Genomic DNA, 27,350 nt, shown 5'->3' on the forward strand with positions numbered 1-27,350 from the left:
GCCCAGACTCCCAGTGAGTGCAGTGGTTCCTCAGGACAGAATAGAGACAGTATGAGTGGGGAGCTAACGTGATGCAGCCCAGACTCCCAGTGAGTGCAGTGGTTCCTCAGAACAGAATAGAGACAGTATGAGTGGGGAGCTAACGTGATGCAGCCCAGACTCCCAGTGAGTGCAGTGGTTCCTCAGAACAGAATAGAGACAGTATGAGTGGGGAGCTAACGTGATGCAGCCCAGACTCCCAGTGAGTGCAGTGGTTCCTCAGAACAGAATAGAGACAGTATGAGTGGGGAGCTAACGTGATGCAGCCCAGACTCCCAGTGAGTGCAGTGGTTCCTCAGAACAGAATAGAGACAGTATGAGTGGGGAGCTAACGTGATGCAGCCCAGACTCCCAGTGAGTGCAGTGGTTCCTCAGAACAGAATAGAGACAGTATGAGTGGGGAGCTAACGTGATGCAGCCCAGACTCCCAGTGAGTGCAGTGGTTCCTCAGGACAGAATAGAGCTGACAATGACTAAAGTGGAGCAGTCACGGTAAGCGCGCGCTATAAGGGGACATCAGCTGTGGTGACAGACTTGATCCTCAAATCAGTAGATAACATGACACATTTTACAGAAATACTGAAAGTAAAAATACCAAAGTTTCAGTAAACCATGCAACACTCATCCAAAAATCTCTTGTCTACTACAGCCTAAAACATACTGTAATAATTGTACTACATACCATTTAGAATGTACTGTTTAGTAAAAATGAATGCAGTAAGCCACAAATATCAACATACTAGGCTCATTCATACTGACAATGCCTTATACCGCCATACTTTCATTTTTGGTGCAGCCCATCCCCTTCTTTGAATATCAGGTGTTGTCAAACACACGTGGGTCTGGAAAGACGATTATCTTCCTCAAGTGCAGCAAATTTTACTAGATGAAGAGACAAAATGGAGTATGACATCCTGGCATTTAAAGCATACTACATTTTCGAAATGTCATACCATAACACTACATGATTTTACTTTTAGATTTGTGTATTGTTAGATTCTACTGCACTGTTGGAGCTAGGAAGCATTTCTCTACACCCGCAATAACATCTGAGAAATATGTGTGTGAGACCAATAGATTTTGATTTGATGTTGTCATTTTCGCATACCCAAAAAGCCTACTATTTAGAACCCAAGTACGGCTATTAGGACATAACCAGTGTCAAGGAGCGTGTGCCAAGCACTGTGGAAAGAGATTAGGTCCTTTGGAAGATTATTTCTTTATTAAACCTCCACTCAGCGCTGAGACAGAAGTTCCATGGTCCGTAGTGCTTTCTATAGTAGGCCTAATGGAAGTAAACATAGATTGGCATGTTTTTACACTCTACTTCATTGCATTATCTCCAATGAAAAATCTGCTATGATCTAAGCCTGTTCATATTCAAGGCATTCAATTTTATTTTTTGCAGTCTTTCCTTTGGCAAAAAAAAAAAATCCCTATTGAAAGACAAGTTGCTTTGAGAAAATTGTATCTGCTGTGATTGAGCCTTTCTTTTTATGGAGTTTTGAAACACTAGACTACTGCAGTATTGCTGAAGTCACAGAACATCCCTCTCCGTTGCCGGTGGTCTAGCTTACTTTTTAGGAATATGAAAGATGCATTGGCCTCATGCATTCCGACAACGCACCAGTTCCAAAACAACCAATTCCCCATTTCTCTCGCGCTCTCTTTGAGATTCCTTTAACTGGGTTATAGAGGAGGCACGGAAAGGACGCATTAGACAAATTAAAAAATGCATCTCAATATGTGAGCTAAATGTTCAAAGTTATAATCTTTAAACGTTGTAGTGTTTTAGAACAGTGTGGCGTAAACACATTCCTAGGTTCAGAAAGGCTGTCCCTTCCAGCCCAAATCTGTAAACTCTGTATTCCTTGGCCTATATGAAAGTCTTATTAATTCAATCATTGTAGTAGTTACAGCTAAGGGCACTGCATCTACAAAGAAAATGATAATGAAAACATTAACTTTGACGTAGCCTATGGGATAGGGCCAATATGAGGGATAGGGCCATATGAGGGTTAACGAGCGTTTTATTCAAGAGTGAACTACTTCCAAATATTTTTTTGAATAGTGCTTTCCTAAAAGGCATACACTTGAGGGTGCCCTTTGAGTACAGTGCAGCCCTATCCCGAAAGCCTGATGATATCAGTGAGCTTGAGTGCCTGCATGCTCACGAGGAAGGCAGTCAGACAGAGACAAGTCTGAGCACTACAGACAAGTCCAGGTACTGAAACTGGGTCAGTCTCCATTCCAAAGCTTACGGTACATTTCATAGCCCGTCTACATCAGTTTAACGTGAAATGTCGCTATTGTTGACATTTTGGATCTGCAAAATCTGCTATTTTGATTTGAGTTTGTGAAACTTTGTCTTTACTCGTGTCTAAACACCACAGCTAGCATGCTTATCGTAAATGCATTACTCACAGTGCTAATCCTAAAAAGTAATCAGATTTCATTCTAGCATTTTTTGTAAACTCTGCCAGTTCCATATGGTAATGGGGTTCCAATTATCACCAAACTATAAACCATGCCTCATGGATTATCATAGAAGCAGGATAATATGGAGGGGACGTTATGTGCTAATCTGGTTGAGGAGAGCAGCAGAACAGGGTGCAGAGGAATCTTAAAAACACAGCCAGCCTAAAACACCCCAATCTTTAAAGAGAAACTCATAAAATGTTAAGCAGGGCCCACAGCTCAGATCATAGAGTTATTAGATTGAACAAAGTGTATCTGAGCGCTCCAATAGCGGAAAACTTAAAATAGAATTATTATAAATAGCACCGGTGAAACATTTACGAGTGGATTATAAAAAAGCAAGACAGTGAAACAGGTTCAAATGTAATAATAGAATTGAATAACTTCCCTACTGTGAAAGAGTGGGACAGTATCTATTTATGCAAGCTGTTAGCATGGGTTCTTTTCAGTAAAATACTGTTTCTATACTGAACAAAAATATATTTTTTAAACTCTGCAAAATCTGTGTTACAATTCATATAAGGAAATCAGTCAATTTAAATACATTCATTAGGGCCTAACCTATGGATTTCACAAGACTGGGCAGGGGCACAGCCATTGGGATGCCAGGCCCAGCCAATCAGAATTAGTTTTTCCCCACAAAAGGACTTTATTACAGACAGAAATACTCCTGAGCAGCACCCCAAGCCTGGAGGTCCCAGGCTGGCGTGGTTACACGTGGTCTGCGGTTGTGAGGCTGGTTGGATGTACTGCCAAATTCTCAAAAACGACGTTGGAGGTGGCTTATGGTAGGGAAATTAACATTAAATTATCTGGCAACAGCTCTGGTGGACATCTCTGTAGTCAGCATGGCAATTACATGCTCCCTCAATTTGAGACATCTGGGGCCTCCCGAGTGGCGCAGTGGTCTGCTTCGCAGTGCTAGCTATGCCACTAGAGATTCTGGGTTCGAGTCCAGGCTCTGTCGCAGCCGGCCGCAACCGGGAGACCCATGGGGCGGCACACAATTGGCCCAGCTTCGTCGGGATAGGGGAGGGCCTGGCCGGCAGGGATGTCCATGTCCCATCACACACTAGCGACTCCTGTGGAGGACCGGGCACAGTGCATGCTGACACAGTCGCCAGATGTAGTGTTTCCTCCTACACATTGGTGCGGCTGGCTTCCGGGTTATAACATTTGAGATGTCTTTTACATTGTGTTATGTGACAAAACTGTACATCTTAGAGTGGCCTTTTATTGTCCCCAGCACAAGGTGCACCTGTGTAATGATCATGCTGTTTAATCAGCTTCTTGATGTGCCATATCTGTCAGGTGGATGGATTATCTTGGCAAAAGGAGATATGCTCACTAATAGGGAAGTAAACAAATGTGTGCACCGAACTTGAGAAATAAGCTTTTCGTGCATATGGAACATTTCTGGGATCTGTTATTTCAGCTTATGAAACATGGGACCAACACTTTACATGTTGTGTTTATATTTTTGTTCAGTATAGTTTTACACTCAAGACATGAAACAAGATGTACTGGAATAATAGAGTCAACTCATCTTTGAGCGCTCTCTGGTTTTGGTTCAACAGTCAACCTTAACCTCTACAGGATTTGTGAGCCCTCTCAGGATGGTTGAGCTAACGTAGGCTAATGCGATTAGCATGAGGCTGTACAAGAACATTTCCCAGGACATAGACATATCTGATATTGACAGAAAGATTAACAAGAATTTAAGCTAAGTGCACTGTCCAATTTACAGTAGCTATTACAGTGAAATAACACCATGCTATTGTTTGAGGAGAGCACATAATTTTGAACATGAAAAGTTATTAATAAACCAATTAGGTACATTTGGGCAGTCTTGATACAACATTTTGAACAGAAATGCAATGGTTCATTGGATCCGTCTAAAACTGCACACACTGCTGCCATCTAGTGGCCAACATCTAAATCGCACCTGGGCTGGAATAATACATTATGGCCTTTCTCTTGCATTTCAAAAGATGGTACAAAAACATGTTTTTTTCTTTGTATCATCTTTAACCAGATTGTATGTGATATATTCTCCTACATTCATTTCACATTTCCACAAACTTCAAAGTGTTTCCTTTCAAATGGTACCAATAATAAGCATATCCTTGCTTCAGGTCCTGAGCTACAGGCAGTTAGATTTGGGTATGTCATTTTAGGCGAAAATTGAAAAAAAGGGTCCGATCCTTAGGAGGATTTAAACTCACGATTCAAAATAAATTGAGTGAAGAGCGAAAGAACTCTGAACTCCCTAGGTGGGCTACATTTCAGCAGACAAAATGATCCCATTTTCAAGTAAATCTTAGATGGCTTTACACTGTACATAACAGTTCAATAGACAAACTATAATGTAGGCATACATATTCCTGTCAGTGAAAAACAAGTATCTAAAAGAGGGGAAAATCAGTTCAACAAGGCAAGGAGACAGACAGATGGTTACCTATCCTGCTGTCCATGACATAGGTCTCGATGATGGCACTCTTCTTACAGATGTCATCAGCCATGGAGGAGCAGCTGACCTCTAGGTGTTTAACCTGCAGCATATTAGACACACACATTAGATACACCTAAAGAGATAGCCCCACAGCTGGTTTACTGAGAAAAGGGGCACCAAATGTCAACACAAAGGACCTGTCACAGCTACTAGCATGTACATCAATCATTTCTCACAGAGCAGGCAGGCAGCAGGTGTGAATAGATCATAGGGGAAGAACAGCAAGGCACGAAAACAAGTAATAGCAGCAGATCCCTGTCCAGTCAGTGTAGCCATATTTTGGTGAATTTTATAAAGTCACCAGTAAAAGATGGTTTCACAATTTAATTGGAAATAAAATCTATTCTAGTGGTCAAAAAAAAAGGATTCATTAATGCCACAGACTCATAAATTGCAGTGAAGAACATTAACATTATCTCACAACTATCTTTCATGTCAGTTTCTCCCCAAATAATATTGACAGTTCAGGTTGATTTTTTTAAATTTTATAATTGTGTTTGGTTTCGTTTGATCTTCCATTCATACTACTAACTGTAATTTAGTTGTACAACCATACACTCCCCACCTTTTTTACAAAAATGTGAGAATTTGGCTCAACACTGCAGCATTTTTATTTGATTAAATGTTTCTTATGAAGCGACAATATAGAAATGTCACCTTTTATTCCAGGGTTTTTTCATACATATCTGATTTACCATTTAGAAATGAAAGCAGTTTTTGTATCTAATACCACCATTTGAAGAATTTTTCATAAATATTTTGACAAGATATTTCTGAACATTTCTACATTAATGTGGATGCTACCATGATTATGGATAATCATGAATGAATCATGAATAATGATGAGTGAGAAAGAATATCACCCAAAATACTAAACTTTAAGTGATTTTGTCCAAATACTTAGAGGGGAAAAAACTACTTACAAAAGAATGGTGGGGAGTAGATACATAAAGTGCTTTCATTTCCAAACGGTAATACAGATACAGTGGGGAGGACAAGTATTTGATAAATGCAAATTAATTACAAAATGCTAATTATTTACTTAAAATCATACAATGTGATTTCCTGGATTTTTGATTCCGTCTCTCACAGTTGAAGTGTACCTATGATAAAAATTACAGACCTCTACATGCTTTGTAAGTAGGAAAACCTGCAAAATCGGCAGTGTATCAAATACTTGTTCTCCCCACTGTACGTATGAAAATAAGCTAAAATAAAAAATTGTGACATTCTATACTGTCGCCTCATATGAAACCTGTGTTCTCAAATCCAAAATGCTGGAGTAGAGAGACAAATGTACAAATTTTAGCTTAACTGTGCAAATAAATACGAAGGGGAGTGGGAAAGGGAAAACCTAGTCAGTTGCACAACTGAATGCATTCAACCGAAATGTGCCTTCCACATTTAACCCAATGTCGATTAAGCCAGGGGAGCAGTTGTTGTTGGGGGTTAACTGCAATTCTCAAGTGCAGAACGGCAGATTTTTCCATCTTGCCGGCTCAGGATTTCGAACCAGCGACCTTTCGGTTACAGGCATAACGCTCTAAACCGCTAGGCTACCTGCCGCCCATGTATAGAATATATTACACAGTTTATAGTAAATGATAGCCAAGTTGAAAACGTAGCATAAGACACATTTCCATTGTTCGCTAGTAACATAGACAATAAAGTTGTATTGTAAGTATGAATAGCATGACTACCTTCTCCTCCAACATCCATTTCTCTTGCTGCACCTCAGCCAGCCTCAGGAAGAGTTCCCCAACCTCATCATCAGACAGGTCAGCAGGCCGCTGGGACTGGGGGCTGCCGCTGGCGGACTTAGAACACAGGACCAGACAACTGTTAAGCGTCTGTTCCCTACTTAACATTCACTCAGAGAGAGTCAGACAGAGAAAAGCTATTTTGTGCATTCTGTGTAATATAATTCATTATCTCTGCATCACTGGCTCAGAGCTTGACAGCTCTAATGGTACAGGCTCATCTGTACATTGTACACAACCTAGGCAGGAGGTCTGTTCAGTACAGAACTGGAATACATTATGTTTTAAGTGGAAACAATTGGAGAATTCTAAATTGTATTCTTCAGAGAGTTCTGTCTTTCCCACTCCTTTTCCTCAACAATCCACCTCCCTTGCAAAGAAAAACATTCAGGACATGTGTTTATTCAAAGGGTTATAATAATAGTATCCACGCTATTTATAGGCTATTAACAGCAGCACATAAAAGTGAAACGCATGTGAACTCCCTGTTGAGCTGCCTGTCATAACTGTGGTTGGTGAAAGTTTAGACTCATCTCTGCCTCAGAATGTACAGTTTGCATTTGTAACTGCCAAGAGTACAATGTAAAAAGGTGATGTGTTGATGCAGACGACCTCATTGGTTCTCTTTGTGGTTCCTTACATCAAATAATGTATTTTTTCTTCTATGTGGCTTATGCTGTTCTGTTGACTACAAAATGTATATTCAACATTCACATTCTGATTATCACCACTCTCCAACACCTTTCTTCTCAACACTCCACATACTACTGCTTTAACAAGCATTGTATGTGCTTTGGCCAGTTTCTTGGTGTCCTGTAGCTGACTGGTGTAGTGTACCTTGTTGGTGCTCTGTGCTGACTGGTGTAGTGTACCTTGTTGGTGCTCTGTGCTGACTGGTGTAGTGTACCTTGTTGGTGCTCTGTGCTGACTGGTGTAGTGTACCTTGTTGGTGCTCTGTGCAGAGGCGCCCTCCTTCATGATCTCCCCATAGCTGAAGGAGGAGACACTGCTGCTATCTCCTCTCTGCTGCGTACGATTAGGAGAGCTGATCTCTGACAACACCAGCTCCTCCAGGCCTGTAAACACACAATCGAGCAGTCTTGCTAAGGAATTACATCAGAAGTAATTATTCTAAGTGGGGAAAAAAAGTCGTTCTAATGTCAAACACCTTTTGGCATTTTCTTGACATGGTTAATATTCCTTTTCAGGCCATATCAAAGCAAGGGCACACCTTCTCAACCCTCTTAAGTCTGGCAGTTTTTCAAACGCAGCATTCCAATCATCCCAACGATAACTACAGAACATTGTCAACTAACAACATCCATTGTGTGTTTCTGATGGGGAAGCACACACTAATTAAGTTAGGACCGATTGCATTGTGCATAGAGGGAAACCTCAGTCCATAAGCACTGATGGATTCCCTATAGTAAACTAAAGGCTAATGTAGGAAGAACTCCTGTATTTGCAGGGATATAGGCATCTACCTTTAAGGCGCCCACTGATGTGCACTAACTTTGGACAAAGATAAAAGCTCCCTACTTTAAAATGTCTGATTCTCAACTTTCTGTAGAGCAACCATTAAACATTTAAGGACACCTAGTAAATTATACATGGCCCAAAAGAGGATTTCCCTGGCATCATCAACAACCTACAGCCAGGAAACAAGAGTATGCATTGCTCTGTGGCACATTTTAAGAAGGGGCAGGGGGCACCACAAAATATTAAAGAGGTCTGCCTTTTGTTTGTTTGGGGTGGGGTGGTCCCCACAGGAGTAAATGTTTTCAAGATGCCATACACATTACTGAGAAACATACAGGTACAGCAGTAAGAGGGTTATTTTTGTTAGAATCTTTGGTTGCCACATGTGATTTCAAATCAAATTATATTGGTCACACATGGTTAGCAGATGTGAATGCGAGTGTAGCAAAATGCTTGTGCTTCTAGTTCCGACCGTGCAGTAATATCTAACAATTTCACAACAGCTACCTTATAGACACACAAGTGTAAAGGAATGAATAAGAATATGTACATATAAGTATATGGATGAGCAAAGGACATGCAGCATAGGCAAGATGTAGTAGATGGTATAGAGTACAGTGTATACATATGAGATGAGTAATGTAGGGTATGTAAACATTATATAAAGTGGCATTGTTTAAAGTGACACATTTATTACATCCAATTTTTAATTATTAAAGTGGCTAGAGATTTGAGTCAGTATGTTGGCAGCAGCCACTCAATGGCTGTTTAACAGTCTGATGGCCTTGAGATAGAAGCTGTTTTTCAGTCTCTCTGTCCCAGCTTTGATGCACCTGTACTGACCTCGCCTTCTGGATGATAGCGGGCTGAACAGGCAGTGGCTCGGGTGGTTGTTGTCCTTGATGATCTTTTTGGCCTTCCTGTGACATCGGGTGGTGTAGGTGTCCTGGAGGGCAGGTAGTTTACCCCAGTGATGCTTTGTGCAGACCTCACTACCCTCTGGAAAGCCTTAAGGTTGTGGGCAGAGCAGTTGCCGTAACAGGCGGTGATACAGCCCGACAGGATGCTCTTGATTGTACATCTAAAAGTTTGAGTGTTTTCGGTGACAAGCCAAATTTCTTCAGCCTCCTGAGGTTGAAGAGGCGCTGTTGCGCCTTCTTCACCACGCTCTCTGTGTGGGTGAACCATTTCAGTTTGTCCGTGATGTGTACGCCAAGGAACTTAAAACTTCCCACCTTCTCCACTACTGTCCCATCGATGTGGACAGGGGGGTGCTCCCTCTGCTGTTTCCTGAAGTCCACGATCATCTCCTTTGTTTTGTTGATGTTGAGTGAGAGGTTATTTTCCTGAAACCACACTCCGAGGGCCCTCACCTCCTCCCTGTAAGCCGTCTCGTCGTTGTTGGTAATCAAGCCTACCACTGTAGTGTCGTCTGCAAACGTGATGATTGAGTTGGAGGCGTGCATGGCCACGCAGTCATGGGTGAACAGGGAGTACAGGAGAGGGCTCAGAACACACCCTTGTGGGGCACAAGTGTTGAGGATCAGCAGGGTAAAGATGTTTCCTACCCTCACACCCTGGGGGCGGCCCGTCAGAAAGCCCAGGACCCAGTTGCACAGGGCGGGGTCGAGACCCAGGGTATCGAGCTTAATGACGAGTTTGGAGGGTACTATGGTGTAAATGCTGAGCTGTAAATCGATGAACAGCATTCTTACATAGGTATTCCTCTTGTCGAGATGGGTTAGGGCTGTGTGATTGCGTCGGACGTATTGAGGCGGTAAGCAAATTGGAGTGGGTCTAGGGTGTCAGGTAGAGTGGAGGTGATATGATCCATGACTAGTCTCTCAAAGCACTTCATGATGACGGAAGTGAGTGCAACGGGGAGATAGCTAAGATAACTGAGCTAAACGGCTTTCTTGGGAACAGGAACAATGGTGGCCCTCTTGAAGCATGTGGGAACAGCAGACTGGGATAGGGATTGATTGAATATGTCCATAAACATACCAGCCAGCTGGTCTGTGCATGCTCTGAGGACCCGGCTAGAGATGGCGTCTGGGCCGGCAGCCTTGCGAGGGTTAACACGTTTAAATGTTTTACTCACGTTGGCCGCGGTGAAGGAGAGCCCGCAGGTTTTGGTAGCGCGCCATGTCAGTGGCACTGTATTGTCCTCAAATAAGTTGTTAAAATTTGTCTGGGAGCAAGACGGTGTCCGCGATGGAGCTGGTTTTCTTTTCGTAATCCGTGATAGACCCTGCCACATATATCTCGTGTCTGAGCCGTTGAATTGTCACTCTACTTTCACTATACTGACCCTTAGCTTGTTTGATTGCCATGCGGAGGGAATAGCTACACTGTTTGTATTCGGTCATGTTTCCGGTCACCTTGCCATGATTAAAAGCAGTGGTTACCGCTTTCAGTTTTGCGCGAATGCTACCATCATTCCACAGCGTATACATCAAATGTTGTTGTCTGAGGCTATCCGGAACATATCTCAGTCCACATGAAGGAAGCAATCTTGAAGCGTGGAATCCGATTAGTCGGACCAGCGTTGAACAGACCTGAGCACGGGCGTTTCCTTTTTTAGTTTTTGTCTATAGGCTGGGAGCAACAAAATTGAGTCGTGGTCAGATTTGCCGAAAGGAGGGCTTTGTATGCGTCACAGAAGTTAGAGTAGCAATGATCCAGAATGCTGCCAGCCTGGGTCACGCATTCAATATTCTGATCAAATTTAGGGAGCCTTGTTTTCAGATCAGCTTTGTTAAAATCCCCAGCTACAATAAATGCATCCTCGGGAATTCTCTTGGTAGGTAATGCGGTCGGCATTTGATTGTAAGGAATTCTAGGTCAGGTGAACAAAAGGACTTGAGTTCCTGTATGTTGTTATGATCACACCACAACTCGTTAATCATAAGGCATACACCCCTGCCCTTCTTCTTACCAGAGAGATGTTTGTTTCTGTCAGCGCAATGCGTGAAGAAACCGGGTGGTTGTACTGACTGATAACATATCCCGAGTGAGCCCCAAGTTTCCGTTAAACAGAGAATGTTACAATCTCTGATGTCTCTCTGGAAGGCAACCCTTGCTCGAATTTCATCTACCTTGTTGTCAAGAGACTGGACATTGGCGAGTAGTATACTCGGGAGCGATGGGCGATGTGCCCGTCTACAGAGCCTGAGCAGAAGACAGCTCCGTCTGCCCCTTCTGCGGAGCCGTTGTTCTGGGTCGCCTACTGGGATCCAATCCATTGTCCTGAGTGGTGGTCCAAACAGAGGATCCGCTTCGGGAAAGTCGTATTCCTGGTCGTAATGTTGGTAAGTTGACATTGCTCTTATTTCCAATAATTCTTCCCGGCTGTATGTAATAAGACATAAGATTTCCTGGGGTAACAATGTAAGAAAAAAAACATTAAAAAAAAAATAAAAAAAATACTGCATAGTTTCCTAAGAACGCGAAGCGAGGCGACCATCTCTGTCGGCGCCATCAGATTTGGGATTTGTAAAGTAAAGAGCTAAATTCAGAAGACAGAAGCGTGTGGTTCCTAGCCTGGCACTGAGCAAATGAGAGCTGTGACACACTGGTCTGGACAAGAGTCTGTCGTAAATGCAGTAGTCGCGCAGAAATGGTCTGAGCTTTCAATCAATCAAATGTATTTATAAAGCTCTTCTTACATCAGCTGATGTCACAAAGTGCTGTACAGAAACCCAACCTAAAACCCCAAACAGCAAGCAATGCAGATGTAGAAGCACAGTGGCTAGGAAAAACTCCCTAGAAAGGCCGGAACCTAGGAAGAAACCTAGAGAGGAACCAGGCTATGAGGGGTGGCCAGTCCTCTTCTGTCTGTGCCGGGTGGAGATTATAACAGAACATGGCCAAGATGTTCAAATGTAAATAGATGACCAGCAGGGTCAAATAATAATAATCACAGCGGTTGTAGCTTTGATTGGTTCTCAAAAGTATTTTTCTTTCCTGGGGGATTGAGACCTCATGTGGTTTGGATTAGAAAATCCACAGTTGTATTGGAAGGGGGCAGCGCCTGAGGACTGTGTGTGGTTGTCCATGTAAGTGCTTGAGTGAGAAAGACACAGAGGAGGACCAATCAGTAAAAAAGCACAGCCCCTTCATTATCGACAAGCATCGTGCCTACAACATCAAGCAGCCTTTCCAGACAGAGCTTGGTGTTTTCCAGACTATGTGATGCTATCATGGTAATGGGTAGGGTGTGGGATAAACACCTAGCCAGTTGGCAAGTAAATATTTTATCCTTATTAGCTTAGTAAATGAACCATCCTCTCCATATTGATATCACATTTAACTGTTCAATGAGCTGGTCATCCATATACAGTGGGGTCTGAAATTATTGACACCCCTGATAAAGATAAGCAATAATGACTATAAAATAAATTACTTGTTTAACAAGTAATCATTTCTGTTTTACTCAAAAAGGTAGGGGTTAGTATTTGGTCCCATATTCCTAGCATGCAATGACCACATCAAGCTTGTGATTAAAATGACAATAAAAAAATATGGTAAATAATATATATTATAAATATAAATATATATTTTTTTGTGCTTACAGACCTACTTATCCAAAGCGACTTACAGGAGCAATTACAGTTGCATGCCTTGCTCAATGACAGACTTTTCACTTCGAACCAACAACCTTTTGGTTACTGTCCCAACGCTCTTAACCGCTAAGCTACCTGCCGCACTAAAACTGCAAATGCATCCATCAAGTTTGCAGTCACAAGAGTGATTACCCATTTTTTTGTTGCATAAAATATAGCTCAATATTAGAATTATACAGTCATTATTGCTCATCTTTATCTAGGCTGTCAATCATTTTGGATCCCACTGTATGTATGCGCAGTACTAGAACATAATGGTCTCAAGAAAGCTAACGTACAAGCACACCATTGGTCCCAAACAATTACCATACCTAAACATATTTCACTTCTTCAATGTATGATGTTGGTGTACAAAGCACCTCTTTCCCCTCATTATTTCCTGTCTGTGTTATGTAGAAGTATGTTTCAGATCACATGTAGCAAACCACACTGTGATATGGCAGTTTATCTGCTCTCTTGTTTATATGTAATCTGCATATTCTCTTACCTGTGCTCAATGTTTCATGTCTGTGATGATGTAGGCTAACAGACTTTACATCATGGTGCAGTGAATGAGAGGATGTCATTCAAAACAGTCAACCATCTCCCTCCCTCAAATGCCAATATAGAACATGTACTGGTACATAGACTTTTGCCTGACTACATAATATGTGTGGCGGTCAACCTGGCTTTCCGATGTCCTCTCACCTGTCCTGGTCTTGGTGTTGGTGAGGATCTCCTGTAGCCGCTCCTGTAGTTTATCAGCTCTCTTCCTCTCCAGCTGTAGCTGCCTCTTCAAGTCTTTCAGCTACAAACAGCATCACAAAGCCCATGAGAGGAGAGTACACTACTTCATTTGAAAAATACTGCAGCATACGGGTGGTTTTCTATAGAGACAACAGCGCCAGTCTGTGACTCAGGGAGAGACAAAGGTAATCTCAGACAGGCATCAGATTAAGACAAAGAAAACAATCAAATAAGATGACCCACCCTCCCCAGAAAACAATTTAGATAGCTGGCTGGAAGAAGGAGCTACAAAGCCCTCGCGACCCCTACGCCTCAGGCTAGCCCATATTCTTGCAATTATCTGCAGAGGCAGATTCTTATCATCAAGGCAGGCATCGAGTAATTGGTTACAAGGGGTCAAACTGGCATATTGAAAAGGCTGCCCCGATTCCACTTCTAAAGAGCAGAGTGGGTGCGGCGTCGTGCACTGACTGACTACCTGCCACCTGTAAGTAATCATTACATTTCCTCTCCATAGCAAATGGAATGTGCCTGACTCAGTTTCCCCTCAGCTCAGCTGTTAGTGGTAAGACAGAAACAGAGGTGTTCCACTTACTGCTGAACTGCCCTTCTTCTCCAGGATCCTCTGGCCATCCACTGTATCTTTAACTTCCTGTATACCACACCGACAGGGAGAGTACATCATGAAAATCATTAGATGACCACACAGGCTCATTATACTGCTTATACTGGATTGTGTACATTTATGGAACATTAAACTGTACATTCCTCTGAAAATGTGATGGGGGGGTTAATAGTAGTTTATGCTAATTACAAGGGGGTTAGTTTACCTGCTTCAGTTTTCCAATGGTTTCATTGTGCACATCCCTCTCTTTCTCTACCTCTGTCAAATGCAGCTTCACACCATCTATATCAGATGCCTTTCCCTGAATGAGAAACACAAAGAATATGTATTCAGTTCTGTTATTTTCCTATATACAATCTTAGAATCTGCTGGGTTTAAGAGGTTAGAGGGAAAACCCCATTTTAAATCAGTTAAAACAAAATTTGGGTTCTATTTACACCATGCTAATGGCGTCACTTACAGTAATTACAAGATTAACATAACAGTTGGACAATGTTTAACAGTTTGAAATTAACTTCATGATACACTATGTGACCAAAAGTATGTGGACACCGGCAGGAATGGGCCTTCCCCAAACTGTTGCCACAAAGTTGGAAGCACAAGATCTTCTAAAATGTCATTATATGCTGTAGCGTTAAGATTTCCCTTCAGTTGAACTAAGGGGCCTAGTCCAAACCATGAAAAACAGCCCCAGATCATTATTTATCCTCCACCAAACTATTCTGTTGGCACTATGCATTGGGGCAGGTAGCGTTCTCCTGGGACCTGCCAAACCCAGATTCATCCATCGGACTGCCAGATGGTGAAGTGTAATTCATCACTCCAGAGAACGTGTTTCAACTGCTCCAGAATACAATGGCGGCGAGCTTTACACCACTCCAACCGAAGCTTGGCATTGCGCATGGTGATCTTAGGTTCGTGTGCAGCTGCTCAGCCATGAAAACCCATTACGTGAGGCTCCCGACGAACAGTTCTTGTGCTGACGTTACTTCCAGAGGCAGTTTGGAACTCGGTAGGGAGTGTTGCAACCGAGGACAGACGACTTTTACGCGCTTCACAGCACTCGGCAGTCCCGTTCCGTGTGCTTGTGTGGCTTACCACTTCGCGGCTGAGCCTTTGTTGCTCCTAGATGTTTCCACTTCACAATACCAGCACTTACAGTTGACCAGGGCAGCTCTAGCAGGCCAGAAACTGACTTGTGGGAAAGACGGCATCCTATGACGATGCCACATTGAAAGTCACTAAGCTCTTCATTAAGGCCATTCTACTGCCAATGTTTGTCTATGGAGATTGAATGGCTGTGTGCTCGATTTAATAAACGGGTCCGGCTGAAATAGCTGAATCCACTCATTTGAAGGGGTGTCTTTTTGTATATATAGTGCACTAACAGGATTTTTATTGGAACAGTGGGGGTACAATTTGGGGTATGTCACCAAAAACACACACCAGACCACGTCAAACACTATCATATCGTCAAACCTATGAGCCCTATTAGCAACCTAAGGGCCAACATATGCTGAGAAATGACAGTTAAATAGATGAAACACTTAATTGCTGAAGATGTACAGTTAAACACACATCAGGTACTCAGGCGATGAGAAAAGCGATTTGAGTCCTGCCTTCATCTCTCAGGGCATGCTGCAGTGAACAAAGCCTACATACACTATACATAATACCAGGCAGTACTCCCCTGGGCCGGGATGAAAGTGTCAGAGTGTGTTGCTGTGTACAGCACTCTGCCATGTCTGTCTGGGAAGAGGAAAACAAGTTTACCTCCAGTTGGATAGAATGTTCCTTCTGTAGCTTCTCCATCTGCTCATGGTGCTCCAGCCTGCTCTCCTCCATGCTCTCCTGAACACAGGAATACAACGTTGGAACAAGCCATCACCTAATAATCAAGCTACAAAACAAACAAAACAATCTGAGCAGAAAGAAGAAAACACACTAGCGACACCAAGTGGTCAGTGATAATGTGACAGGGGTTCTCCAGGCAGTGAAGAGCTCCACTCTCAACAAACAATATTGATCACCCATTAACCTTATCTTCAATAGCATCTATTCATGTTAATGTAAAATCTTTCAAGTGTATAGTGGTAGAACCCAGCATTACTACAGGGCAGACAGTATATACACTGTAAAATCCTAGTGAACAAATCAACGTGAAACTGAAGTTGGTACTGTACCTCAGCCTCTTTGAGTCTGCGTTCGAACCAGCCCTTAGTTCCCTCCATAGACTGGACCTGGGCCTGCAGCTCCTCTACACTCTGCTGCAGACCCTCCAACTCCTTGTTGCGAGCCTAGGAGGTCATAGGGCAAAGGTCACATTAATACACAAGCAGTGTACCTTCTCATGTTCTCTTCCCTCTTATTGTCCCTTTGGCCCAGACTCGCGCCACCCCCCCACCTTCTCATCTCGGAGCTGTGAGCGGATCTCCTCCTCGGTGCGGTTCTTGTCCTCGTGGAGTCCCCTCAGCTCTTTCTCGTAGCGTGCCCGCACCCCCAGCACCTCCTTCTCATGCTGCAGACGCACGTCGCTCAGCTCTTCCTTGTGTCGTGACTTCTCTGTGATAATGTCGATGGCCAGCTCATCCAGCATGGCCTTCCGCTTGTCTGCTGTCTAAAGGGGGAGGGACATGGGAATGGGAGATGAGATCTCTGGATGTTACTACACATCTCTGACATTTACTGTGATGATACACGACCAATAACATTCACATCTCACATCTTACTTGGCACTTAAACAAACCGTAAGACAAATCTTTGAATCATAATATAAATTGGACTGAAATATAACTCTGTGATATGCTAAGTCTAAGACAGGCACATAAGGTAATTGAAGCTGTGATGTCCATTTACGGTCAGTGATCCTGTGGGCATAACGAGTGGAGCTTGAGAGAGGTCAACTCAGCATTCCCACCTTCCCTGGGAGAATGCCAGTAATGAGAGTGCCATGTGTATTTCAGAACAATAGTCACTGTTCTCGAATAACCAGTGCTCTGGTGAGTGGGATGAAGCCTCCTGCCTCTGATCACTCCCTTTCCGTGCGTGTGTCAGATACCTTTTTAGCCTCCTCCAGCTCTTGCTGTACCCCGTCTTTCTCCTGAGCAACTTCAGTCAGCTGCTCCAACAGTCTGCTGTTGGCACGGTTTGACTCCTACAGATACATTCATCAGAGAGGAGCACATAAGAAAGAGATGGGTATAAAAATACATTTGCAACGGGAGCATTTTCCTCCCTGACCTACAAGATAAGCACTATATCATAGTAAAAAAAGTAAGGATTCTGACCTACCAATTAAGAGGACCTAGTCCTGCATTATTTGTCTTAGACAGTGCTCCACATTTGTTTAAGATAGAGAACCTAAGTATGCATGTACTAGGACAGTGTGAGGGCCACACAAACCTGTAGCTGAGAGTTAAGGTCATCTCTCTGTGCCAGAAAGCTCTCCTGCTCCGTCCGTTTCTGCTGCAGCTCCACATTCAGAGCCGTGTTTTGGTCACGCAAAAGGTTCATCTCCTGAGTCTTCACTGTCTGAATCTAATGACACACAACACCCACTCGTCAGTACACACTCACCATCACAATGGACCAACATCTGACAACTTTGTTTAATGAAACATGGTAGTGGATCAAATGGGTCAGTAAGGCAGACGTGGAAAAAGTGAGAAAAGAAAAGCAGGTGAGCAGAGGTTTGACACACGATGATTAAGCTTTGTAGGGCAAAACAACAAACAGTATTATTGTAAGGATTAGCAATTCATGTCTGAACACCATTCGTCACTATGTGAAAAATCTCTGTACCTCCCTGACTTTATTCACATTAGCATGACTTGTCATATTGGTGATGCATCATGGTTAATGGCTGGTGAGTGGTGACGGCAGCAGAATGAATATTGAGGAGGTTCCACGGGGTAGTGGCAGGGCAGTAAGATGAGCTGTACCTGTTCTAGAGCCGCTAGGTTAGTCCTGAGAGCATCGTTCTCAGTCAGGATACTCTCCACCTGCTCCTGACTCACAGCACTCTGACAAGCTACCTGGATCACAGCCCCACACACAGGGTAACACAGGGGGCACCACCCAGGGAGGGAAGGAGGGGAGAGGGAGGAAAAAGACAATGTACAAGGTGAAGAGAAGGATACAAAAAGGTGGCGATTGGCAGCTCAAGAATAGGGATAGAAAAAAGGGGGGGGGGGGTTGGACTTGATAGGGTGGATGGATCATCATTAAAAGAATGAAGGAAGGGGCAGGGTGAAATGACCAGAAGAGGATCAGTGAGACAAGAAAGTCAGATAGCAAAGAAATGTGAAAAATAAGTATAAATTAGGCAATGTAAAAGAAACAAAGAACAGTGACAGAAGCCAGATCAGAAACAGAACTTCTGCATGACTAGCCAAAACAGAAAGCTGGACTTCCATTTTGAAAAGAGAAAATGAAGAGAAGGTAAGAGCAGGTTCGAATGCCTTATCTTGTTGTCGTCTACCCAAAGCGGAGTTCAAGTTAATTAAGACTTGCGACATCACAGAAGACATAAGTGCCAGTCGTGCTAGGAGGCCTAATTAAGTGAAAAACAGATTGGTCCCTAATGAAGTGCACTGTGCCCACTTAAGACTGTGGACCACTCTCTTCCAGACAACCTCTTCAGACACAGACTAATCTCCAATTATTTAGGGTGATCCTCACTTTGCCTTTTCATTAACCGTCAATTAAAATGTCTTGACTCTAAGATAATTTGAATGTTTTGGAACTTCAACGGGAAGGGAAGAGAGCATATAGTTCAAGAAAGTTTTGAGTTTACCTGATCTTTAAGTGCGTGTAGAACTAACTCGTGCTCCTTCTGCCGGCTCTGGAGCTGTTCCTTCATCTCACCAACACTCTAGAAAAAAGATTAAAACAGGTACCAAGAGTCAGCTTCAGCTTCCCACTAAATTCTGTCAATCATTTAAGGATATGGTTCCATGGCATGCCTACTGCAACCCAGGTACAGATCAGGTTGTGAGGTTAAGAAGGCCTATGTATTGTTATAATACAACAATATGAGTACTCCAGGTACAAAACCAAATCAAATATATTTTGGGGGATTGATCTCATAACGGAACAGGCAACATCAGGATGTTTAACCTGGTTGGCTGACTGCAGATCTCCCTGTAACTTCTGGATGCGGATGTTCATTGACTTCAGCTCCTCCTCCTTCCTCTGTTGAATCTCGTCGATTTTGGTCCTGGTGCAGAAAGAATGTATATTCATCTAATTGTCCTGTTCTTCTCCAAATGGCGTCTGGCAGTTTTTTTTGTTACTTTTCTCTAAGTCATAAACAAGTAACACCACCTTCAGAAGCTTGGAGAGAGTGAAATATAAGTTGAATCTTTATACCCTTACCTGCTGTCATTGTAAAGGTCTTCTTTTTCGCCTTGCAAATGCAGAAAGCTATAAAACAAATCGCAAAGAGCCAGTGAGAAAACTATTCAACCCTGAAATCACCCAGTATAGGAGGTATAACAGACAGACTTCTCGAGCGGGTGGCCAGGGCTTTGCCGGTGTGAAATGAGCACATAAGGGCAGCTTTGGGCAGGCGACTTTGCAGACGCAGCAGATGACAGGTTCAGGCACATTACTCTTGCCTGCTGACTGTCCATGGGGCCAGAGCCTAGTGTCACAATGCAGTACTGAGCCTGAGACAGCTGCCCAATATTGCCAGAGAAATACCACTATAATGGGACAGGGGATAATCATGACTGTCCTACTCTCATGTAGTTCATCACAGCTGAGCCAAGATAACTTAAATAAGTTCATCCACAATTCTGCAAGGAAATACAATCAATTTATCATGGAATTGTCTTCCAATGGGAGGGGGGTTAATATATCTCGAAATTAATAGATTAAAGCATAATTTGCCATGTGTGTCACTTCAAAATGATACACATTTTAAGTACAGCAGCTTTGTTTACAAATTGCAGGTCAGATTTCTCTAGGTAAATATGAGGCATATGTTATTTATAATTTCTCTTGCGCACATTCCATCTGTTCCTCTGATCCATCCACGAATATCAAATGTATATCCCTCTCATTATAAACAAGACTCATTATAAATGAGAGTTGAGTGATACAGAGTAAGTGTCCTTTTTAGCTGACAGATGCGAGTGGTAACGGTTCATATTGGCTCCTGGCTGTCAGTCCCTCTGTCGGTCTGTGCGACAGCTGATCTGATGCGCAGCAGCGCATATTTGAAAAAGCAGGCGGGTCATTTACAAAGTTGCTTTGATGTTGCTTGAGCTTCGGAATGAAACTGGAATTGTGGCCAATTTTGATTCAGCAAGGGAATATTTTCCTAGTGTAATACTTGCTAGTTGGACTGTGTTTTAGACTCCTCCGCACGATTAGTGCCAAAATCAATAATAATCACGAAAGCCAGTTATACCTGTCTACTGGTAAATTAAGACATTTAAGAAGCTAGCTAGCTCACTTCCTAGCCAATTCAGCTGGCTAGCAAACACCTAATATAGTCACACATGCATTGGTAGCATACCACTCGGTGATTATACAGCCAAATAAACATTCCTGCACTTACTTGCTTACTTTGCTGGAGTTGCTAGCTGGCTAAATGTTTTCCTCTTGGGTGTGGAGTTTACTATTGCAACCTTTTGATGGCTTATTTAAATTTATAATAATTGAACCGTATATGATCGTTTACTTTTCCAGACAAGTGTTTGCACTGCAAGGGCTCAAGCAGAAAACTGCTAACATTGCACCGCAGTAGCCTATTAACGTTGTTCATGTACATTAGAATAACATTTTACTGCTGAAACTTTCATAGCTGACTCGACTTACAAATTGTCATTTTAATACAGTAGCCCTCTTATTGTATAGGCTACAAGCAAATGAGAATACTACCATCTGTCTGATCAAGAGTGGCTGGCCCAGAGGCAGCTTGGGAACTCTCAGGTAGACCACATTACGACGTCTTGCCCGACAGTTTGAGAAGTCATAAACAACATTACTGAAACTTACTGAGACTGGCTTTAAGATTGACTTTATGTAGAACCAAAGAAATGCATTCGCAACATTTGCAAGCTAAATAGAATATTACCTGTCTTGCTTTTTCTTCAATTTTTCAGAGAGCTAGGGCACAAAATCAAAATCAGTGTTAGATTACATGCAGGGGCCTAGATGCTAACATACACTACAGCCTAATTTATACATTGAAGAACACATCTGTAATAGTTACCTTCGCTATCTCTTCTTGAAGTTTAGTGACGTCTGTCTGTTTGGATGACTGGAGGAGAGAAGAGAAAGATATAAGTACTTAAAATGAAGACTTCGAAATAGCCAAACCAAATTGTTGTCCTTTATTGTGACTTAGGGAAAGTCTGCCCACAGCTCATCATATTTATACATACCAACATGCCATCAATTAGCATAGTAAATGAGGTAGCTTATTGCTTCACTTTGGAGGCACTGGGGCAGGTAACATGAGAACTGACTACAACTTAACTCTTCTTAACCTAGAGTGCAATTATCACTTAGCAGCAAAAACAAATCTAAGACTGTCCATGTCTCTCATCCTGGGATGTTGACACCTAGCCCAAGGTTGTGAGATTGGTCGTTACCTCTAGTGCTTGGAGCTGCTCCTTCAGTAGGCGCTTCTCCTCCACCTCAGTGTGCAGCTGCAGTTCCACCTCTGGCCCAAAGCATTGCGTTATTGGATTTGGACACAGTGCTGACCACCTAAGAGCATCCTGTTTCATAACTAGACCAGTGCTCCTCACTGCAGGTCCTGCTGGGCACGCAGGTAGTCCATCTTAGTCTTAATTACAGTACGGTAAATGCTAAGAGGAATCGTTGGGACATCCAACTGATGCCACCCGATTGAAGTTGAAATTAACAGTTATGGTAAGGGTTAAGGTTAGGTTTAAGCTAGGGTCGTCCCAAGGGTCCAACTTAGCATCTACAATTACAGTACCCCACTCACTGGCTTCAGTCACACGCTCCTGACCGAATTAGTCTGACATGCTGTTAAGAAAAACTAGACACCTGCTGGACCTATGCCCCACAGAGCCTGTATTGAGGAACAGTGAACTGGACTATGTCCTATCAGATTGGAAGGAAACCAGCAGTTAAATTATTTACGCAACATTGGGTGCTGAAAGTCAACATTGTTAACAAAGACATCAATTAAGTCAATTACTCATGTAAAGTAGCACAACAACCAAATGGGAAAGTTTCCACTGAGATAAATGACTGCTGTACTGAGATTTCCCAACTATTTCAGAAGATATATTCTCCATAAGAAAAAGACTCAACTCACCGATAAGCTCATTCACACGCTGTTCCAGTTTGGCACACTTTGCCTCTGCCTGGGAAAAAAAAAATTCAAGTCATTTAAGGACAACTCAACACATTGCCATACGCCATGCATAATTCAAAAGTTTTATCTAAATAGGGCTTGATTCATGTCTGCTGTAATATCCCAGTTGGTGTACCATACTGTAACGGTTCAATGTGATGTAGAAACATACAGACACATCATAATGGGCAGAATAAACAGAGCAACCCGAATTAGTGTATGCCTGAAACAGTGAAAGTGCATCTAAGATTTATTTAGAGTTATTACCACTACGCTCTGCTGTTCATTGATTGCCATTAACATTTGTATTTCTCCTGCTACTGGTAACCATTACTCATGTTTACATGTACAGTGCATTCAGAAAGTATTTAGACCCCTTGTCTTAAAGTAATGAAGGACTGTCGTTTCTCTTTGCGTATTTGAGCAGTTCTTGCCATAATATGGACTTGGTCTTTTACCAAATAGGGATATCTTCTGTATACCTCCCCTACCTTGTCACAACTACTGATGGTTAATACATGATTTCATATGTGTTATTTCATAGTGTTGATGTCTTCACTATTATTCTACAATGTAGAAAAGAGTCAAAATAAAGAAAAACCCTGGAATGAGTAGGTGTCCAAACCTTTGACTGGTACCGTAGATACATTTTTTTATTATCATTAGTTCGCCTTTTGATATTAATTACTGCACTGTTGGGTAGAGCTCGCAAGTTAAGCATTTCACTGTACTTGTGTATGTGACAAAACTTGAACTTCAGGATATTGTCAAATTGCAGTTTCATAGAACATACTTGTTCATGGTGTCACACTTGACATTTTAGTAATTTAGCAGACGCTCTTATCCAGAGCGACATACAGTTAGTGCAGTCATCTTAAGATAGCTAGGTGAGACAACCACATATCACAGTCGTAGTAAGTACATTTGTTCTCAAATTAGTTATCAGTAAATTCAGTGCTAGTAGCAAAAGAGAAGTGCTAATGTTTGTTTTTTTGTCAGTGCCTAGTGTTTTCTTTTTGTTGTCACCTGTTCCAGTCTGTCATTGGTTCCGGCGTCAGAATCCTCCATGTTCTCACTGACATCAGCATGCAACTGGACACCATTAGTGTCAGCCGGCCCATCCATCTCTGAGGCGTTGGTGTCACTGACATCTACTCCCCTCTGGCTCTTTATCACACTCTCAGATCGCTCCTGGAGAGCTGAGGGAAAAACACAGGGATGGAAATAGAAGCCGGAACATGAAAAACTGATGTGTTGCCATTACTTAGATACATCATTTCTAAGAAATGTCTTTGAAAAAGTGGAATTCCTACAATGATAACCAACATAAACATACCCGTCATCTTTTTCTGAAGGGCAGCGTTCTCTGCCTGGAGACGGAGTAGCTCTCCATCCACAGAGCTGGAGGTGGGACTGGAGGATTCTGCCTGAAACACTTTTCCATCCTTTAGGTCTTTGTTTTCATGTTCTAGCTCCTCTATCTGGGTACATAACTAAAAACACAAAACAAGGGAATAAAATAAATACATATTTCTGTAATATAATCATGAAACGGGATCAGAAAGGTGGGGCTTTTATGTTACATTAGCTAGACATATATCACATCTTCATTTACAAGAACATTCCCCTCTGCTGTAACGAGGCGCAACTACTCATAACCACAACCCATCCCCAGTGGCATGAGTGGGAGCAGGGGAGATATAGTACCTTGGACAGCTCCTGCATCAGGGTGCTGTTTTGCAGTCTGAAGTCGTCCTCCTGGCTGTGCAGTTTCCCTTGCAGCATCTCATTCTCGCTGAGTAAGGCATCCACCTCCTGAGTGTGCGTGCGCGCACACACACACACACACACACACCGTAAATCAACCCATGTGAACACAAATTACAGACTCTCCTCACCTTGGGGTTTATGGCACTTTAATAGAAAAACCTTACTTGAAATATTTGATCTGTTGAACTGAAAGCATTTCTAACTAGCACAATAAAAAGGTAATACAATATTTGAGAATATCCACTGAATAACAAATCCAATAAGAAAAACACAGGCTAAGGACTTTATGATACCCCAGATTTCTAGTTTGAATAATCTCACAAAAAACATAACAATATTGTTTGCTGGTGAGACAGGATGGTGAAATTAACCAAAACAAAAAGTTGGAGGACTTCCATCTCAAATGTCTGTTTCATACTTTGATGAGACTCAAAATCAGTTTTTGTCAAATTATCTAAAATACTTTAGGGAAAGGTGGAATATGTATATTGCAACAGCAGATGGCGCAGTTAACTACATTAATAAATTATAAACCAGGCCAATATAACATTTGTGATCCTAATGAGTAAATGTATAAAATGAATTTACAGCAGTGTGTTCCTCCTTTGCTTGGGCATAAAAATCACCTTGTCTTCATTGAGGAAGTTTCAATCCATTATTGTAATAAACATACAGTATATAACATATATGACAAACTAATGTTCAGACTATCTTTTCAAATTCATTTTATAGACCGCTTTGATGAGTTTGAGAAGATTAACAGAAATATGACAAGGAACTCACCTGAGCTTTCTTGCTCTTATTCAAAGCCTGCAAATGAAACAAAAAGATAATTAGAAACTAAGTCAAATCCCACACAAAGTTGCCTTTTATTCTTTCTCAAACATGATGATGCCTTTAGTTTCAGTGTATTGAAATCCACAACCCTATTATCAGTTTGTTTAATCAAATGTAGATTAGCTTGCAATACCTTCTGTGCTTTGATGTAATCCTTCTCCAAGGTCACAGACTTCTGACGAACAGCCACTAGCTCTGAAATAGAAACAACCACAAATCTTTATCACAAGTTACTAGTATTTTCATTTCAGTCACTTGAACTAACCCATTTTGAAGTTGGAAACAATGCATCTCACACACACACACACACACACACACACACACTTAGGAGGGATACTAAATCTGAAGCCCATCCTGGAGTTGCAATGCAATGCTCATTTCATTTCAGCAGTAAATATTGATCCCTGTTCATGGTCACAAATTGGCTTACAGAATGTCTTTATTTTATTAACTACGCTTACCAGCTGTGTTCTTCCGCAGGTCATCAGAAAGTTGGTAGTTCTGTGTCCTCAGCTCTAAAAGATGAGCCTGGAAAAAAGGTTATAGGCGGAGTGGATGACTTTATCGAGGTTCAATTTAAAACGTAAAATAGCTTATTGAACAACACTACTTTGAATGTTAGCTGAGTGTGTTGATGCCACTGCTTTTAGTGTGTTATTAACTGATGTGTCAAATCCACATCACTGAGGTGATGACAGTAACACACTGAAATGTCACATTGTTTTCAACGCTTTGGATGTTAGGTAGGTGTGTTGATGACCCCTTAATAATTGAGAATTGTCTACTACACAAACAGTAAAGTTGTTGTGCAATATCTGGTTTGGAAAGCTGAACACAACCACAATAATAACTTAAGTAACGTTAACTGGTATCCAGTCCTTACACAGGCTGAAAGCTAACACTAGGCTAACGTTATCTGACCAAACCCGTGACCCAGCAAACAACTATAAGACACAGCCATTTGAAATCATTATCTCACATGAATACAATAACAGATTCATTGTTATTAAGATAAACCGAAGACCAGTGTAATTTCAAGATATGTAGCTAGCCAGCTGGCTAACTAACTAGCTAGCCATCCACACCAACTAGATAACTCGCAAACCAGTTAACGTTAACGTTAGTTGATAATGTTATTAGCTAGAACACGAAGCCACATTTCCATATATTTGTATTGAATACTAAGATGACATAGCCAAATGACCAAATATGTTAACTACCGGTTATTGGATTCGAAGAGCAATGAATGCAGACATTAGCTATTTAGCTAGCAGCTAGCTAGTTAGCCACATTCCTTGGTTGGAGTGTTGCTTTTGGCCTAGCTAGGGGAAGCTAGCAAGCTAGCTAGCTAGGTTGTGATGCTTTTGCCATTCCGTAGTTTAGCGCTGGACAGATTGATGGCCAATCCAATTTTCAGGAAATACTCTGAAGATCGCAGCATATTTCAAACAACTGGCATTGAAAATGGACAGGTTTCCGCCTACCTGCATTCGATGGAACTCCTCCTCTGATAGTGCCTGCGCCATCTTCACTGAAGAGCTAGGAAGGACTCTGCTGTTAGTAGAGGTTTGATAGGAGTCGGTGTGGAGAAATAGGCTACAATTTCAGCAGGTTAGCGTTTTTCGTCACAAATGTTGTTCTGGAGGCAGCTCTGCAGCGCACTAGATGGAACAGCTACAAAGTCATACAATCTGATTTTAAACGGAACCACACCGCTAACAGTAATGCCTAACCTTAAATTAACACCAAAAAGCTCATTTTGTTTTCATATATTTTTACAATATAGCCAATTTTTACTTTGCTGCTGGCCCATCTAGCGAAAATCGCAGAGTTCTGCCTCCGGGGCAAAATTCATGCCAATAAACGTCAACCTTCACATTTTCATGTCATGCTGCATCCTATGGAAAACGCAGAGTAGTTGTACAGTATAGGGAAATTTAATTTTATGGGATGACTTGGCTATTAAATAAGGGAGGGCCGCACTAACTATTTTCACTAGTCTAAACATTACACCATAGCCAGGTAATTGTCTTTGCAATAATCACACCTGTCCAGTAGTTGGAGACCAGAACCATAATGCATGAATAAGTAACAGCGTTGAGGTGCCTCTATCAGTGAATTACCACCTGATCGTGAACTACGATCTTACTGGTCCATT

The 27,350-nt window shown here is 42.1% G+C and overlaps 1 protein-coding gene across 7 annotated transcripts in view; it reads right to left on the reverse strand.

Annotated features, from left to right (window-relative positions):
• The window catches only part of LOC139557315 (GRIP1-associated protein 1-like), a 65,786-nt gene extending 38,925 nt beyond the window's left edge, over positions 1-26,861 (reverse strand). For 2 of the 7 annotated variants that reach the window (XM_071371952.1, XM_071371950.1), the window contains exons 1-26: positions 26,677-26,850; positions 25,654-25,720; positions 25,326-25,387; positions 25,139-25,165; positions 24,293-24,400; positions 23,922-24,078; positions 23,612-23,784; positions 22,547-22,595; positions 21,849-22,018; positions 21,467-21,514; positions 21,329-21,360; positions 19,621-19,668; positions 19,363-19,462; positions 19,040-19,117; positions 18,186-18,278; positions 17,647-17,781; positions 17,303-17,398; positions 16,649-16,861; positions 16,428-16,541; positions 16,018-16,095; positions 14,450-14,545; positions 14,215-14,271; positions 13,581-13,680; positions 7,732-7,865; positions 6,730-6,846; positions 4,976-5,069 (exon numbers count right to left, since the gene is read on the reverse strand). In XM_071371952.1, the coding sequence (XP_071228053.1) occupies positions 4,976-5,069; positions 6,730-6,846; positions 7,732-7,865; positions 13,581-13,680; positions 14,215-14,271; positions 14,450-14,545; positions 16,018-16,095; positions 16,428-16,541; positions 16,649-16,861; positions 17,303-17,398; positions 17,647-17,781; positions 18,186-18,278; positions 19,040-19,117; positions 19,363-19,462; positions 19,621-19,668; positions 21,329-21,360; positions 21,467-21,514; positions 21,849-22,018; positions 22,547-22,595; positions 23,612-23,784; positions 23,922-24,078; positions 24,293-24,400; positions 25,139-25,165; positions 25,326-25,387; positions 25,654-25,720; positions 26,677-26,718 (2,488 nt within the window). In that variant the 5' untranslated portion in view covers positions 26,719-26,850. Of the gene's footprint in view, positions 1-4,975; positions 5,070-6,729; positions 6,847-7,731; positions 7,866-13,580; positions 13,681-14,214; positions 14,272-14,449; positions 14,546-16,017; positions 16,096-16,427; positions 16,542-16,648; positions 16,862-17,302; positions 17,399-17,646; positions 17,782-18,185; positions 18,279-19,039; positions 19,118-19,362; positions 19,463-19,620; positions 19,669-21,328; positions 21,361-21,466; positions 21,515-21,848; positions 22,019-22,546; positions 22,596-23,611; positions 23,785-23,921; positions 24,079-24,292; positions 24,401-25,138; positions 25,166-25,325; positions 25,388-25,653; positions 25,721-26,676 lie in introns of all 7 variants that reach the window. The other 5 variants (XM_071371951.1, XM_071371956.1, XM_071371955.1 and 2 more) reach the window with 4 other exon arrangements.
• Positions 26,862-27,350: the final 489 nt, after the last annotated feature.

The sequence above is a fragment of the Salvelinus alpinus genome, chromosome 28, assembly GCF_045679555.1.
Source record: "Salvelinus alpinus chromosome 28, SLU_Salpinus.1, whole genome shotgun sequence".
In the NCBI taxonomy this organism is placed as follows: Eukaryota; Metazoa; Chordata; class Actinopteri; order Salmoniformes; family Salmonidae; genus Salvelinus; species Salvelinus alpinus.